This window comes from Heptranchias perlo, chromosome 24 (assembly GCF_035084215.1).
Source record: "Heptranchias perlo isolate sHepPer1 chromosome 24, sHepPer1.hap1, whole genome shotgun sequence".
NCBI classification, from domain to species: domain Eukaryota; kingdom Metazoa; phylum Chordata; class Chondrichthyes; order Hexanchiformes; family Hexanchidae; genus Heptranchias; species Heptranchias perlo.
In genome coordinates this window covers 6,030,408-6,046,817 of record NC_090348.1, presented here as the reverse complement: position 1 = coordinate 6,046,817, position 16,410 = coordinate 6,030,408, and the positions used below count along the sequence as shown (strand labels likewise).

The window sequence follows — 16,410 nt, the reverse complement described above, 5'->3', positions numbered from 1 at the left end:
GAATGCATAAAGCATCAAAAGAAAATTAAAGAGTTAGAAGCATTATTAACTATGGAGGGATATGATATTATAGCTATAACAGAGGTGTGGCTTCAGCTTGGACAGCTCTAAGATATTAATGTTCCTGGTTATAATGGCCCAGAAATTGCAGGAGTGGTGCATCTCTTGATGAGCAGCGTGAATTGGATTTTTTTCCCTCACGCTTCAGGTTGTATTATTTTTGCTCCGCAAATTGCTGGAAATGCAAATTGACATTAGGGAGGTCAACAGGGCACCTAGGACCTCAGGATCGTCGGGTCCAATAAATTAACTCCATAGCCAATTATATTTAAGGACACAGAAAGAAACAGAGCGAACGACAGAGAAGCAAATAGGGTGAATTAGAGTCAAATAAGATACTGAAGGAGAAATAAAGAGAGGGAAAGAAAGATTGGATTGAGAGAAAAAAAGAGACAGAAAGGAAAAGAAAGAAAACAATTTAAAATATTAAAAACCTCTAGGAACATTTTACTACCTGCAGCAGTAAGACTCCACAGTTTTAACTGTTCCCTTTCTGAGCCTCCAAGGTTGAGTGACACATCAGGATCATAAATCTCGTCATTAACAAGGTCCTTACGACATGAATTAGCAGCCCCTAAATGGTTGAGGGGAGATTCATTCATATTTACAGCACAAATCCAGCAATTTTTTGACACTCACTGGGAGGTCGACGGTGAGCTCCTGTTTTTGCCAGGCTAAAGATGGAACGGCGCAAATCGTCCAGCAATTTGTGGCGATTCGCAACTCACAGTGTATCTCTTCCTCGCCACAAATTGCTGTTTTTTTTAATGCACCAATAATGGCGTGTGCCGTGAACTCGCCATTATTTTCCCAGCAACTTCAGGGCCAATATTTTCAGGAGACACAGCCGGGTAGGGTAACAGTGTCAGTGAATAATTCCATCATAGAATGAGAATGTAGGAATGTCCTATGCGGTTGTATCAAAAGACAGAATCCATATCGATATAATTAAGAAACAGGAGGGGAAGTATACAATGGTTAATCAAAGGCAGCCAGCATGGATTTGTTAAAGACAAGTCATGTTTGACAAATTTAAGAGAGTTTTTTTTTTGAAGAAGTGCCTGATTGGGAACGCAGGGATTTTCAGAAGTCATTCGATAAGGTGTCTCACAAGAAGCTTGTTCGAAAAATTCAGGCATCTGGTGTAAGATGAAATGTAGCCATTATGGATAAAGTGTGAGGAAAGACATTTTAGGAAAAAAAAAGAAATGGGAAAGGCAATGAAGGATGTGGACAACTAAAGACCATGGGGTTTGAATACATAATTCCCTAAAAGTGAGAGTGCAGCCAAAGCAAACAGAATTTGGGGTTTTATAAATAGGGGGATAGAGTACAAAAGTAAAGAAATAATGATACATTTATACTAAACATTGGTTATGTCACAGGTAAGAGTACTGTGTGCAGTTTTGGGTACCCATTATAGAGAAGGCATTAAAGCCTTAAGGAGCAGAGCTTAGATTCAGCAAGATGATGCCAGTAACAGGAAGCAATCGGTATGAGGAGAGACTTGTGATACAGGAGCAAGGAAGGCCCAGAGGGGATTTAATAGAGGTTTTTTATAATTTTAATGTTTTGATAGAGTGAATAGGGAATTATTATTTCCTCTGGTTGGGGAGTTAGTGATGAGGTCATCAATTTAAATCTCTCCATGGCCTCACCCCTCCCTATCTCTGCAACCTCCTCCAGCCTTACAATCCTCAGGGAACTCTGCATTCCTCCAATTCTGGCCTCTTGTGCATCCCCACTTTCCTTCACCCTGCCATTGGCGGCCGTGCCTTCAGCTGTCTCGGCCTCAAGCATTGGAATTCCCTCCATAGACCTCTCCACCTCTCTAACCTAGCTTTTGGTCACCCGTCCTAATACCTCCTTATGTGGCTCGGTGTCAAATGTGTCAGATAACGCGCCTGTGAAGCGTCTTTGGACGTTAAAGGTGCTATATAAATGCAAGTGTTGTTGTTTAAAACTGACAGTGAGGAGAGAGGTTAAGAGAAATTCTTTACTCAGAGGGTTGGAGCGTGGAATGCTTTGTACAGGAAGTGGTTGAGGCCAAGACTCCCGCATTTTTTAAAAAGAGAAAACAGGGTAAATATTTGAAGCAGAGAATAATACAGGGCTGTGGGGAAAGCGCAGAACAGTGGGATTAGTTTTGGATTGCTCTAGCAAAGAGCCGGCACAGACACGATGGGCTGAATGCCTCCTTCTGTGCTGTAACCTCCTATGATTCTATAAAGTGCAGGCAAAGGAATTGAAATAATTGGGGATCTTTTTATATAGGATTCCTATTGCTGCCTTCCACTAACTAGGCAAAATGTTTCAATTACATAGAGACAAATACTTGGATTAGGGTCATGAATAGAAGGGCAAGCTGGTAACTATAATATATGCTAGTTTGGGAGAAAATGAAAAAGATTTAATGATAAATGGAGCTGGTAAGATCAGTTGGAGAGAAAGGCTGGAGAAGGGTGTGGAGCAACCAGACAATAACAGAATTGAAGGGAATGCAATTAAAGATAAGCAGGGGGGCAGTAGAAAAAGTCTGAAAAGCAGGGAAGAATGAAAGTTTAAAATAGAAAATATTGAACAATTTACTGCTGCTGAATAAGAAAGGAGATATTGGGATGGGATAGGGAGAGTGCAATTTGCTGAACTATGTGTCAGCAATTGTGGGGTAAAAAATGGACACGATCCGAATGATTTTTTTTAAAAATAACAAAGAAAACACAAACACTTTGGAAGTTCTGCGATCTACAAAATCGACTACATTAGGAAGCAACAAATGGTAATTTCCACCCAATTACAGATCTTACTGTAAACAAGCTTTTTATACGGTAAACATTGATGGATAGGTTTAACCATATATGCCATACAGATAGTCAAAATCAGAAGCATCCTAATACTTTCTTTTGATAGTAACACAAAAGTAATACAAAAGAAACCATTAGGAAGTAGCAATCTTTTTTTTATACCAAGTATGAAACAATACAAGACAACTGATATGCTCCTTCCAATCAGTTACAAACACAATTACAGCAACCCCATGTAACAGCCAGTTTTTCCACTATTATTTTTGTCACCAGCCAATTAAAAAAAACCCTTGATTGTTCTAATTTTGTGTAAACATTTGTAAACTGTATTTAGTATCTTTAAAAGGGTAGTATAGTGGTTACGTTACTGGACCAGTAATCCTCCGAAATAGCCCAGCAAGCTACTCAGTTAACTGTTCAAGAAAGTGCCCCACCACATTCTGAAGGCAACTGGGGATTGGCAATAAACGTCGGCCTTGCCAGCGACGCCCACATCCCGTTAATGAATTAAGTGGTTATTGTGTTGCAATTTTGAGAAATGCTTGAGTTGCATCTATACTTTTTTTTATTATCGTTCATGGGATGTGGGCATCGCTGGCAACGCCAGCATTTATTGCCCATCCCTAATTCCCCTTGAGAAGGTGGTGGTGAGCCGCCGCCTTGAACCACTGCAGTCCGTGTGGTGAAGGTTCTCCCACAGTGCTGTTAGGTAGGGAGTTCCAGGATTTTGACCCAGCAACGATGAAGGAACGGCGATATATCTCCAAGTTGGGATGGTGTGTGACTTGGAGGGGAACGTGCAGGTGGTGGTGTTCCCATGTGCCTGCTGCTCTTGTCCTTCTAGGTGGTAGAGGTCACGGGTTTGAAAGGTGCTGTCGAAGAATCTATTGATTATAGATCCAACCATTTTCCTACAACATCACCCTTAAACTGCAGCTGGCTAAGCTTTCTGTTACGTAGACATAATTACTAGTGATCTCCACGGCGCTGCTCACAAGAAAAAAAAACATTAGCTTCGAGTACTTTGGCATACTTGTCCTTCAGTTTTAAGTGAAGAATTGGTTGAAAGTGACACCAACACGTATTGAGTTGAACAGTGAATCGTCCAACTATCCTGTTTCTCTAAAGCACCAGATCACATGCGTTGAATTATCAAGATTCTGTAAAACGGCTTTCTAATACATTTAAATCTTTCTCTGCACTCATTAATCACTCGACCTTCTGGAAGACTTGAGAAGGATAATACGCACATAATGTTAAAAAAAAACACTTTAAAGCTGCTTTGTGATGCTATTCACCGCAACATTAAGAGTTACTTCCAGTGACTGATGCAAGTGATAGCCAATGAGTTACTAGAATATAGTACTCAGAGCCAACCAGCTGGCTCAAAGTTGACTTCTTTTTTTAAAATTTACACGTTGAAAATGCCATTGTCATTTGTGTGCTGTTGTCTTCATAGGGCATTTGTTCCTTGATTTCATTAGCCTGCCATTTGCAAAAGGACTTTGGGGGTAAAATTGGACCTGAGCAGGGATGTAAAGCGGGCATAAATGCATTGGTCGCCCTTTATACATTCTGTCCAATATTCAATTCCATTGACTTCCATCAAACTGAATACCTAACGTATCATATAACGGGCGGCTAGTGCCATTCTGCCTGTTTTGCCTCCCCACTCATGTCTAATTTCACCCCCAATAATCCTTCCTTAGGAGAACTCCAGATTCCAAATTACCAACAAAATATTGGACTTTCCTCCAGGGTCCAGACCTTTGGTTTTCCCTTGTTATTTAATCTATTTCAATTACAGTACACAGCAAAAAAAGTAGAATCCCAATCGACATTTATTTTTACTTACCCTGGTTGCACCCATTAATTGCTTTGGTGCAACTGTTAGCAGCCTTTGGTCGCCAGATGTTGACGTCATGCTGCTTAATGTTGCTGGCTGAAATACAGAGGGATATTAAATAGATCAACAAATTTTATACCACTATTTGTAACATATATTCAAAATGGAATGTCAACACACCAGGCACCACACATCGTCCAATGCATATTTCAGTATCATAGACCATTCGGTCCATCATGCCTGTGCCGGCTCTTTGAAACAGCTATCCAAGTAGTCCCACTCCTCTACCTCTTCTCCATAGCCCTGCAATTTTTTCCCCTTCAAGTCTATGTCCAATTCACTTTTCAAAATTACTATTGAATCTGCGACCACCACTCTTTCAGGCAATGGATTCCAGTTTGTAACAACTCACTGCCTTAAATAATTCACCTCATCTCATCTCTGGTTCTTTTGCCAATTACCTTTAAATCTGTGTCCTCTGGTTACCGACCCTCCTGCCAAGGGCAACAGTTTCTCCTTATTCACTCTATCTAAACCCCTCATAATAATGAACATCTCTATTAAATCTCCCCTAAATATTCTCTGCTCCAAGGAGAACAATGCCAGTCTCTCAACATAACCTCACATCAAAAACAACTTTCATTTATATAGCACCTTTAACGTAGTAAAATGTCTCAAGGTGCTTCACAGAAGTATAATCAAACAAAATTTGATACCGAGCCACATAAGGAGATATTAGGACAGGTGACCCAACAGCTTAGTCAAAGAGGTAGGTTGTAAGGAGGATCTTAAAAGGAGAGAGAGGTACAGAGGTGGAGAGGGAAATCCAGAGCTTAGGGTCCAGGCAGCTGAAGGCACAGCCGCCAAGATACAACGATTAAAATCGGGTACGTGCAAGATGCAAGAATTGGAGGAGCGCAGAGATCTCAGAGGGTTGTTGGGCTGGAGAAAATAGGGAGGGGTGAGGCCATGGAGGGATTTGAAAACAAGGATGAGAATTTTAAAAATCGAGGCGTTGCTGGACCAGGAGCCAACGTAGGTCAGCGAGCACAGGGGTGATGGGTGACCGGGACTTTGTGCGAGTTAGGATACGGGCAGCAGAGTTTTGGATGAGTTCAAGTTTATGGAGGGTGGAAGATGGGAGGCCGGCCGGGAGAGCATTGGAATGGTCAAGTCTAGAGGTAACAAAGGAATGGATGAAGGTTTCAGCAGATGAGCTGAGGCAGGGGCGGAGACGGGCGATATTACGGAGGTGGAAGTAGGTGGTCTTGGTGATGGAGCAGTTTTGTGGTCGGAAGCTCATCTCAGGGTCAAGGTGGCGACCGGTCTGGTTCAGCCTCAGACAGTGGCCAGGGAGAGGGATGGAGTCAGTGGCTAGGAACAGAGTTGGTGGCGGGACCGAAGACATTGGCTTCAGTCTTCCCAATATTTAATTGGAGAAAATTTTTGCTCATCCAATACCGGATATTGGACAAGCAATATGACAAATCAGACAGTGGAGGGGTTGAGGGAGGTGGTGGTGAGGTAGAGCTCGGTGTCGTCAGCGTACATGTGGAACCTATCGTTGTGTTTTCGGATGATGTCGCCGAGAATGTCAATGGATGTTATTTATATGGACTTCCAGAAGGCATTTAATAAAGTCCCACATAAGAGACTGTTAGCTAAGATAGAAGCCCATGGAATCAAGGGAAAAGTACAGACTTGGTTAGGAAGTTGGCTGAGCGAAAGGCGACAGAGAGTAGGGACAATGGGTAGGTACTCACATTGGCAGGATGTGACTAGTGGAGTCCCGCAGGGATCTGTCTTGGGGCCTCAATTATTCACAATATTTATTAACGACTTAGATGAAGGCATAGAAAGTCTCATATCTAAGTTTGCCAATGACACAAAGATTGGTGGCATTGTAAGCAGTGTAGATGAAAACATAAAATTACAAAGCGATATTGATAGATTAGGTGAATGGGCAAAACTGTGGCAAATGGAATTCAATGTAGACAAATGTGAGGTCATCCACTTTGGATCAAAAAAGGGTAGAACAGGGTACTTTCTAAATGGTAAAAAGTTAAAAACAGTGAATGTCCAAAGGGACTTAGGGGTACAGGTACATAGATCATTGAAGTGTCATGAACAGGAGCAGAAAATAATCAATAAGGCTAATGGAATGCTGGCCTTTATATCTAGAGGACTAGAGTACAAGGGGGCAGAAGTTATGCTGCAGCTGTACAAAACCCTGGTTAGACCGCACCTGGAGTACTGTGAGCAGTTCTGGGCACCGCACCTTTGGAAGGGCATATTGGCCTTGGAGGGAGTGCAGCGTAGGTTTACTAGAATGATACCCGGACTTCAAGGGTTAAGTTACAAGGAGAGATTACACAAATTGGGGTTGTATTCTCTGGTAAGGGGTGATCTGATCGAAGTTTATAAGATATTAAGGGGAACAGATAGGGTGGATAGAGAGAAACTATTTCCGCTGGTTGGGGATTTTAGGAGTAGGGGGCAGAGTCTAAAAATTAGAGCCAGACTTTTCAGGAGTGGGATTAGAAAACAATTGATACTAGCTCAATTGCTAAATTTAAATCTGAGATAGATTGCTTTTTGGCAACCAAAGGTATTAAGGGATATGGGCCAAAGGCAGGTATATGGAGTTAGATCACAGATCAGCCATGATCTTATCAAATGGTGGAGCAGGCACGAGGGGCTGATTGGCCTACTCCTGTTCCTATGTTCCTAGAAGCAACGTGTAAATGAGATATAGGAGGGAGCCAAGGATAGATCCTTGGGGGACTCCAGAGTTAACAGTGCGGGAGCAGGAAGAGAAGCCATTGCATGGCTACAAGTGGATAGATGAGAATGGAACCAGGCAAGCGCAGTGCCACCCAGCTGGACGACGGAGAAGGGTTGGAGAAGGATGATGTGGTCAACTGTGTCAAAGGCTGCAGACAGGTTGAGAAGGATGAGGAGGGGTAGTTTACCATCATCACAGTCACATAGGATTGAATTTGTGACTTTGATAAGGGCCGTTTCAGTGCTGTGGCAGGGGCGGATAGCTGATTAGAGGGGTTCAAACATGGAGTTGCGGGAAAGATGGGCACGGATTTGGGAGGTGACAACACGTTCAAGGACTTTGGAGAGGAAAAGGAGGTTGGAGATGGGGTGGTAGTTTGCAACGACAGAGTGGCCAAGGGTAGGTTTTTTCAGGAGGGGGGTGATGACTGCAGATTTGAAGGAGAGAGGGACAGTGTCTGAGGATGATGAACCGTTAACAATATCAGCTAACATGGGGGCCAGGAAAGGAAGTTGGGTGGTCAGCACTTTGGTGGGACTAGGGTCAAGGGAGCAAGAGGTGGATCTCATGGACGAGTTGAGCTCGGAGACGGCATGAGGGGAGATAGGAGAAACTAGAGAAAGATGCAACTTCAGGGCTAGGGCAGGGGGGAACCTTAGGAGAAGTTTGGCTTGCTGGGGAGGGGAGGGAAGCGGCAGGGGCAGCTGAAAGGATGGTCTCAATCTTAGTGACAAAGAAGTCCATGAACCAGAGCCAGAATATCTGCAGCTTCTTTTAAGTGACCCTCCCACCAGATCCAGGGTTCTGAGCCCCCAACCTGACTTGTAACTGAGCCGAGCATTCGATTTCAACACTAGACGGCAATTACACCTTGAAACTTTATACGTACCAATACTTGCACAGCAGAACAATACTGGATGTTTTGCACTGTACAATGATCCTGTCTTTATAAAAACATGCATCTTTTACTTATCATGAGCATGGCCACAGGAAGAGGAGGCAGTATGTTTACCCTATTTTAGGAACGTTTACAAAACTGTTTTATTGATTGAAGAGAAAAACATTTTTTCTGCATGTACATAGTAGTACATACACAGGAGGCGGCCATTTGGCCCATCGTGCCTGTGCCGGCTCTTTGAAAGAGCTTTCCATTTAGTCCCAATCCCCTGCTCTTTCACCATAGCCCTGTAATTTTTTTCCCTTCAAGTATTTATCCAATTCCCTTTTGAAAGTTCCTATTGAATCTGATTCCACCACCCCAGATCATTACAACTTGCTGCGTAAAAAAAAATGTTTCCTCATGTCGCCTCTGGTTCTTTTGCCGATCACCTTAAATCTGTGTCCTCTGGTCACCGACCCGTCTGCCACTGGAAACAGTTTCTCCTTATTTACTCTATCGCTTCATGATTTTGAACACCTCTATTAAATCTCCCCTTAATCTTCTCTGTTCTAAGGAGAATAACCCTAGTTTCTATAGTCTTTCCACATAACTGAAGTCCCTCATCCAGGACACCATTCTAGTAAATCTCTTATGCACCCTCTCCAAGGCCTTGACATCCTTCCTAAAGTATGGTGCGCAGAATTGAACACAATACTCCAGCTGAGGCCTAACTAGTGTTTTATAAAGGTTTAGCATAACTTCCTTGCTTTTATACTCCATGCCTCTGTTAATAATGCCCAGGATCCCACATGCTTTTTTAACAGTCATCTCAACTGGTCCTGCCACCTTCAAAGATTTGTGTATGTATATCCCCAGGTCTCTCTGTTCCTGCACCCCTTTAAAATTGTACCATTTAGTTTATATTGCCTCTCCTCATTCTTCCTACCAAAATGCATCACTTCACACTTCCCTGCGTTAAATTTCATCTGCCATGTGTCTGCCCATTTCACCAGTCTGTCCATGTCCTCCTTAAGTCTGTTACTTTCCTTCACATTGTTTACTGCATTTGAGTTTCGTGTCATCTGCAACTTTGAAATTCTACCAATTATACCTAAGTCCAGGTCATTAATATATATCAGAAAGAGCAGTGGTCCTAATACTGACCCCTGGGGAACACCACTGTATACTTCCCTCCAGTCTGAAAAATAACCATTCACCACTACTCTCTGCTTTCTGTCCCTTAGCCAATTTTGTATCCACGCTGCCACTGTCCCTTTAATCCCATGGGCTTTAGTTTTGCTTACAAGTCTATTATGTGGTGCTTTATCAAATGCCTTTTGAAAGTCCATATACACAGCATCAACCGCACTGCCCTCATCAACCCTTTCCTTTACTTCATCGAAGAACACAATCAAGTTAGTCAAACACAATTTTTCTTTAACAAATCCATGCTGACTTTCATTTATTAGCCCCTACTTTTCCAAGTGCCAATTTATTTTGTCCTGGATTATTGTCTCAAAGTTTCCCCACCACCGACTTAAGGCTGACTGGCCTGTAATTGCCGGATTTATCTCTCTCCCCTTTTTTGGGGTGTTCCAGTCTCATATCTAAGGAGGATTGGAAGATTGTGGCCAAAGCCTATGCAATTTCCACCCTTACTTCCCTCAGTAATCTAGGATGCATCCCATCTGGACCAGGTGACTTTTCTACATTGCGTACTGCCAACCTTTTTAGTACCTCCTCTTTATTTTTATCCTATCCAGTATTGCTACTACCTCCTCCTTTACTACTACAATGGTAGCATCCTCTTCTCTAGTGAAGGTGGATGCAAAGCATTCATTTAGTGCCTCAGCCATACCCTTTGCCTCCTCAAGATCTCCCATGCTTTTGTCCCATGCTCTCCGACTGAAACATGCCCCACCTGATTCCTCAGAACTAGATCCAGCACTGTTTCCCTCCTGGTTGGGCTGGAAACACACTGTTCCAGAAAGTTCTCGAACACATTTCAGGAATTCCTCCCCCTCTTTGCCCTTAACACAGTTATTGTCCCAGTCTATATTGGGATAACTGAAGTCCCCGTTATCACTACTCTAAAGTTCTTGCATCTTTCTGTAACTTGCCTGCAAATGTTCTCCTCTATCTTCTTACTATTATTTGGTGGCCTATAGTATACACCTCGTTGTGTAATAGTTCTTCTATTGTTGCTTAACTCTAACCAAATAGATTCTGTCTTCGACCCCAAAACTACATCTTTCCTTTCCAGTGCTATAATAGTTTCTTTGATCAATACTGCCACCCCGCCCCTCTCATTTCTTTCCTTCCTTCCCTCTCTTTCCTGAATACCTTGTAGCCAGGAATATTACGTACCCAATCCTCCCCTTCTTTGAGCCAGGTCTCTGTTATTGCCACTATATCATAGTCCCATGTGGCAACTTGAGCCTGCAGCTCACCATCCTTATTTACCAAGCTACGTGCATTTATGCACATGTACTCCAATCTCATCTTAGGCTGCCTCGCATTTGCCCTGTCCGATCCCTCCTATTTCTGAACTACTCTTTACTCTAATGCTACTTGCCCCTCCCAGTCCTCTGTACACCTTGTTTCTCCTTTCTAATGTTTTCTCCTGGTGCTCTCCCCACTACCAAATTAGTTTAAACCCTCCCCCACAACACTAGTTACTCCCCACGAGGACATTGGTCCCAGCTCTGTTGAGGTGCAATCCATCCATCTTGAACAGATCCCTCCTGCCCCAGAACTAGCCCAACTGCCCCAGGAATCTGAAGCCCTCCTTTCTGCACCATTGCTCCAACCACGCATTAACCTGTCATTCCTACTATTCCTATACTCACTAGCGTGTAGCACTGGGTGTAATCCAGAGATTACGACTTTTGAGGTCCTGCTTTTTCCTTCCTCCATACTTCCTGAAACTCTGACTGCAGGACCTCGACCCTTTTCTTTCCTATGTCATTGGTTCCCACATGGACCATGACTTCTGGCTGTTCCCCTTCCCCCCTCAAAATGTTCTGCACCCTCTCTGTGATATCCTTTACTCTGGCACCAGGGAGGCAACACACCACGTGGGGCTCAAGTCAGCGGTTGCAGAAACACTTGTCCATTCCCCTGACTATCGAATCCCCTATAACAATGGCATTTCTTTTACCCACCCACCCCGTGCAGCTGGAGTGCTGTGGATTTGCTCCTGACTGCACTCCCCCAAGGTGTCAACACCCTCACTGGTAATACCAGTTTGAGAGTGCCACACTACTAGGTGATCTAAACGGTATTGAAAGCAAAAAGAAATAAAACATACAGAATTATACATCACCCATTTTAACCAACAGCAAGTCCTATTATTCTGTACTGAATGCTGCTAACCATCTCTCCAGAGTCATCCAACACTTATGCATCCATCAGTAAGGAAGATTACAGTAACAAGGCGCCAGTACCAAACAACTGACTTAAGTATATAGTTATTGTAGGTATAATTATTATTAAAGTATGATTTTTTTTCAGGAAGTTATCAGCTACACCAGATATTTTTTGCATTCACTGAACATTCACTGTATGAATCCTGCCCAGAACTCATTATATGAATTCTGCCCTGTGTTGACTATTTACCCCCACCCAGAGTTCACTGGTTACCCCCAGCCCAGTGCCAACCCAATGCTTCCTGCCCTGCTACTGAGGGGCTCAGTCCCTACCCCCTGTCCTGGGGCTCAGCTCATTGCCCCCTGCCCCAATTACTACCTGCCCCTCAGGACCTGTCCCTACTCTGGTGCTCGGTCCCCCGTCCCCCAGGACCTGCCCCTAGGACCCAGCCCCAGGCCCGGTGCGATGGGCGGCCTCTCACCAGTTTCCTGGCCGGGAAGATGTCGTACATGATGCGGCAGTACTCCATGGCGGACTCCACCGCGCAGGTCCACAGCGACTTGGAGATGGGTGCGAGCGGGATGATGCCCGGGGCCCGGTTCTTGGTGAACATGTCGAACTCCACCGTCTGCCTGCACGACTCGGACATGTACGGGCAGTGATCCACCACGAACACCGTCTTGTGCGCCTCGGAGAACAGCTTCATCCTGACTCCCAGTGCGATGGGACGGCCGGGCGGCGCCGTCAAACCAAACAACAAACTGCAGCAGCGCCCGGCCGAGCGAGGGAGAGGAGGAGCGGGGGGGGAAATTAAAAAAAAAATAAAATAAACCACCACCAGCGCCGGGCTCCTTTCCACCGCTTCAGCAAAAGAGGCCTCGGCGCTCAGGCCTCCATCGGTCCCCCTCCCAGGCCGCAACGGTCACCAGGCAACCGGGGGGATTCAAAATGGCGGCCGGGCATCCCGGAGCGCGAGGGGGAGCGCGGGCATTGTGACGTCACAGCCCCGGCACGCGCCGCTTCCCCAGCGCCGAGCAAAATGCAACCTCAGCAAATGGGCATCACTGGCCAGTTTTTTTTTGTAATAATTGATCCCTAAACATGGCCCACTTGTCATCAATATAATGCTTGCACCTCGCTGGAAAGTCAAGACTCGTTCATTTTGCAAATAAAAAAAATACATGTATGGATCCCTGCCCTCCTCCAACTCTGGCCTCCTGCGCATCCCGGATTTCCTTCGGCCCACCATTGGCGACCGTGCCTTCAGCTGCCGAGGTCCTCAGCCCTGGGATTCCTTCCTCCCGACCTCTCGTCCTTCAAAGTGCTCCTCAACGCTGACCTCTTCTAGAACTAGGGGGCATAGTCTCAGGATAAGGGGTCGGCCATTTAAGACTGAGATGAGGTGGAATCTCTTCACTCAGAGGGTTGTGAATCTTTGGAATTCTCTACCCCAGAGGGCTGTGGATGCTCAGTCGTTGAGTATATTCGAGACTGAGATCGGTAGATTTTTGGACTCCAGGGGAATCAAGGGATATGGGGATTGGGCACGAAAGTGGAGTTGAGGTTGAAGATCAGCCCTGATCTTGATTGAATGGCGGAGCAGGCTTGAGGGGCAGGATGGCCCACTCCTGCTCCTATTTCTTATGTTCTATGTTCTCTTTGACAAGGTTTTGCTCATTTGTCCTAATATGCCTTTGTGTCTCAGTGCCAATTTTTGTCCAATATCACTCCTGTGAAGTAACTTGGAACGTTTTGCTACGTTAAAGGTGCTATATAAATGCACTGTCGTTAAAACAAGATTGTTTCCAGTGATCGCGAGTTTAGAAATGAGGGGACATGGGTCTAAGATTAAATGTAAGAGATTTAGGACAGAGAGGAAGGGAAACTTTTTTTCACACAGGGTTGTGAGGCTGTGGAATGCAGTCACTGGGGGTTAGTGATTGAAGTAGAGACCATGTCAACATTTAAGAGTAGGTTAGATCGATGGTTGAAAGAATAAGGGATATGGGAACAGAGCAGGCACACGGGATTAGAACGACTGCTTGTGTGGAGGATAGGTTTGTCAACTCTGGTTGGAGGCATTCCTGGAGGTTTGATCACAGGACGTTCTGACCGTGTGACGTTGATCACATGACATCGGATCACGTGATGTCTGCACATGTTACTGCATTTACCTTAAGGTAAAAGGTCGGGTCTCCTGTAGTTGAATATCTTTGTTCGTGGTTTCACGCCAGCAGCTGTTGTGCGAGAAGTTCCAAGAACTAGGAGGCCACTCACAGGCAGGTGAAGAAAGGAAAGTGAGGGCGGGGAAGAGGGGAAACCAGAGGCGGGAGAAAAAAAATAGAAAAACTTGCATTTATAAAGGAACATAGGAACAGGAGTAGACCATTTAGCCCATCGAGCCTGTTCCACCATTCAGTGAGATCACGGTTGATCTGTGACCTAACTCCATATACCCGCCTTAGCCCCATACCCTTAATACTTTTGGTTAACAAAAATCTATCAATCTCAGATTTAAAATTAACGATTGAGCTAGCATCAACTGCCGTTTGCAGAAGAGAGTTCCAAACTTCTACCACCCTTTGTGTATAGAAGTGTTGCCTAACTTCACTCCTGAAAGTCCTGGCTCTAATGTTTAGGCTGTGTCCCCTAGTCCTAGACTCCCCAACCAGCAGAAATAGTTTCTCTCTATCTACCATTCCAGTTCCCCTTAATATCTTGAAAACTTCGATCAAATCACCCCTTAATCTTCTAAATTCCAGGGAATACGACCCGAGCACCACAAGGTAAAAAGAATGACCTTGTATTTACATAGCGCTGTTCTCATCCTCAGAACATCCCAAAGCACTTTACAGCCACAATAAAGTACTTTTGATGTGCAGTCACTGTTGCGCACAGCAAGGTCCCACAAACAGCAATGTTCGCCAGCACACAGGGGTGAACTCACGTGCTCTTCTTCCAATAGTGCCATGGGATTTTTTTTATTCGTTCATGGGATGTGGGTGAGCCAGCATTGATTGCCCATCCCTAATTGCCCTCGAGAAGGTGGTGGTGAGCCGCCTTCTTGAACCGCTGCAGTCCGTGTGGTGACGGTTCTCCCACAGTGCTGATAGGAAGGGAGTTCCAGGATTTTGAGCCAGCGACAATGAAGGAACGGCAATATATTTCCAAGTCGGGATGGTGTGTGACTTGGAGGGGAACGTGCAGGTGGTGTTGTTCCCATGTGCCTGCTGCTTTTGTCCTCCTAGGTGGTAGAGGTCGTGGGTTTGGGAGGTGCTGTCGAAGAAGCCTTGGCGAGTTGCTGCAGTGCATCCTGTGGATGGTACACACTGCAGCCACGGTGCACCGGTGGTGAAGGGAGTGAATGTTTAGGGTGGTGGATGGGGTGCCAATCAAGCGGGCTACTTTATCTTGGATGGTGTCGAGCTTCTTGAGTGTTGTTGGAGCTGCACTCATCCAAGCAAGTGGAGAGTATTCCATCACACTCCTGACTTGTGCCTTGTAGATGGTGGAAAGGCTTTGGGGAGTCAGGAGGTGAGTCACTCGCCGCAGAATACCCAGCCTCTGACCTGCTCTTGTAGCCACAGTATTTATATGGCTGGTCCAGTTCAGTTTCTGGTCAATGGTGACCCCCAGGATGTTGATGGTGGGGGATTCGGCGATGGTAATGCCGGTGAATGTCAAGGGGAGGTGGTTAGGCTCTCTCTTGTTGGAGATGGTCATTGCCTGGCAATTATCTGGCACGAATGTTACTTGCCACTTATCAGCCCAGGCCTGGATGTTGTCCATGTCTTGCTGCATGCGGGCTCGGACTGATTCATTATTTGAGGGGTTGCGAATGGAACTGAACACTGTGCAGTCATCAGCGAACATCCCCATTTCTGACCTTATGATGGAGGGAAGGTCATTGATGAAGCAGCTGAAGATGGTTGGGCCTAGGACACTGCCCTGAGGAACTCCTGCAACAATGTCCTGGGGCTGAGATGATTGGCCTCCAACAACCACTACCATCTTCCTTTGTGCTAGATATGACTCCAGCCACTGGGGAGTTTTCCCCCTGATTCCCATTGACTTCAATTTTACTAGGGCTCCTTGGTGCCACACTCGGTCAAATGCTGCCTTGATGTCAAGGGCAGTCACTCTCACCTCACCTCTGGAATTCAGCTCTTTTGTCCATGTTTGGACCAAGGCTGTAATGAGGTCTGGAGCCGAGTGGTCCTGGCGGAACCCAAACTGAGCATCCGTGAGCAGGTTATTGGTGAGTAAGTGCCGCTTGATAGCACTGCTGACGACACCTTCCATCACTTTGCTGATGATTGAGAGTAGACTGATGGGGCGGTAATTGGCCGGATTGGATTTGTCCTGCTTTTTGTGGACAAGACATACCTGGACAATTTTCCACATTGTCGGGTAGATGCTAGTGTTGTAGCTGTACTGAAACAGTTTGGCTAGAGGCGCGGCTAGTTCTGGAGCACAAGTCCTCAGCACTACAGCCGGGATGTTGTCGGGGCCCATAGCCTTTGTATTGAACGTGCTCAGCTGTTTCTTGATATCACGTGGAGTGAATCGAATTGGCTAAAGACTGGCTTCTGTGATGGTGGAGATGCATCATCTACTTGGCACTTCTAGCTGAAGATGATTGCAAACGCTTCATCCTTGTTTATTG

At 45.2% G+C, this 16,410-nt stretch overlaps 1 protein-coding gene across 3 annotated transcripts in view; it reads right to left on the bottom strand.

The window, feature by feature from the left end:
* Positions 1-12,723, bottom strand: part of ints13 (integrator complex subunit 13) — a 68,936-nt gene extending 56,213 nt beyond the window's left edge. For 2 of the 3 annotated variants that reach the window (XM_068004669.1, XM_068004670.1), the window contains exons 1-2: positions 12,226-12,722; positions 4,720-4,806 (exon numbers count right to left, since the gene is read on the bottom strand). In XM_068004669.1, coding sequence (XP_067860770.1) covers positions 4,720-4,806; positions 12,226-12,450 — 312 coding nt within the window. In that variant the 5' untranslated portion in view covers positions 12,451-12,722. Of the gene's footprint in view, positions 1-4,719; positions 4,807-12,225 lie in introns of all 3 variants that reach the window. The other variant, XM_068004671.1, reaches the window with a different exon arrangement.
* Between the last annotated feature and the right edge of the window lie 3,687 nt (positions 12,724-16,410).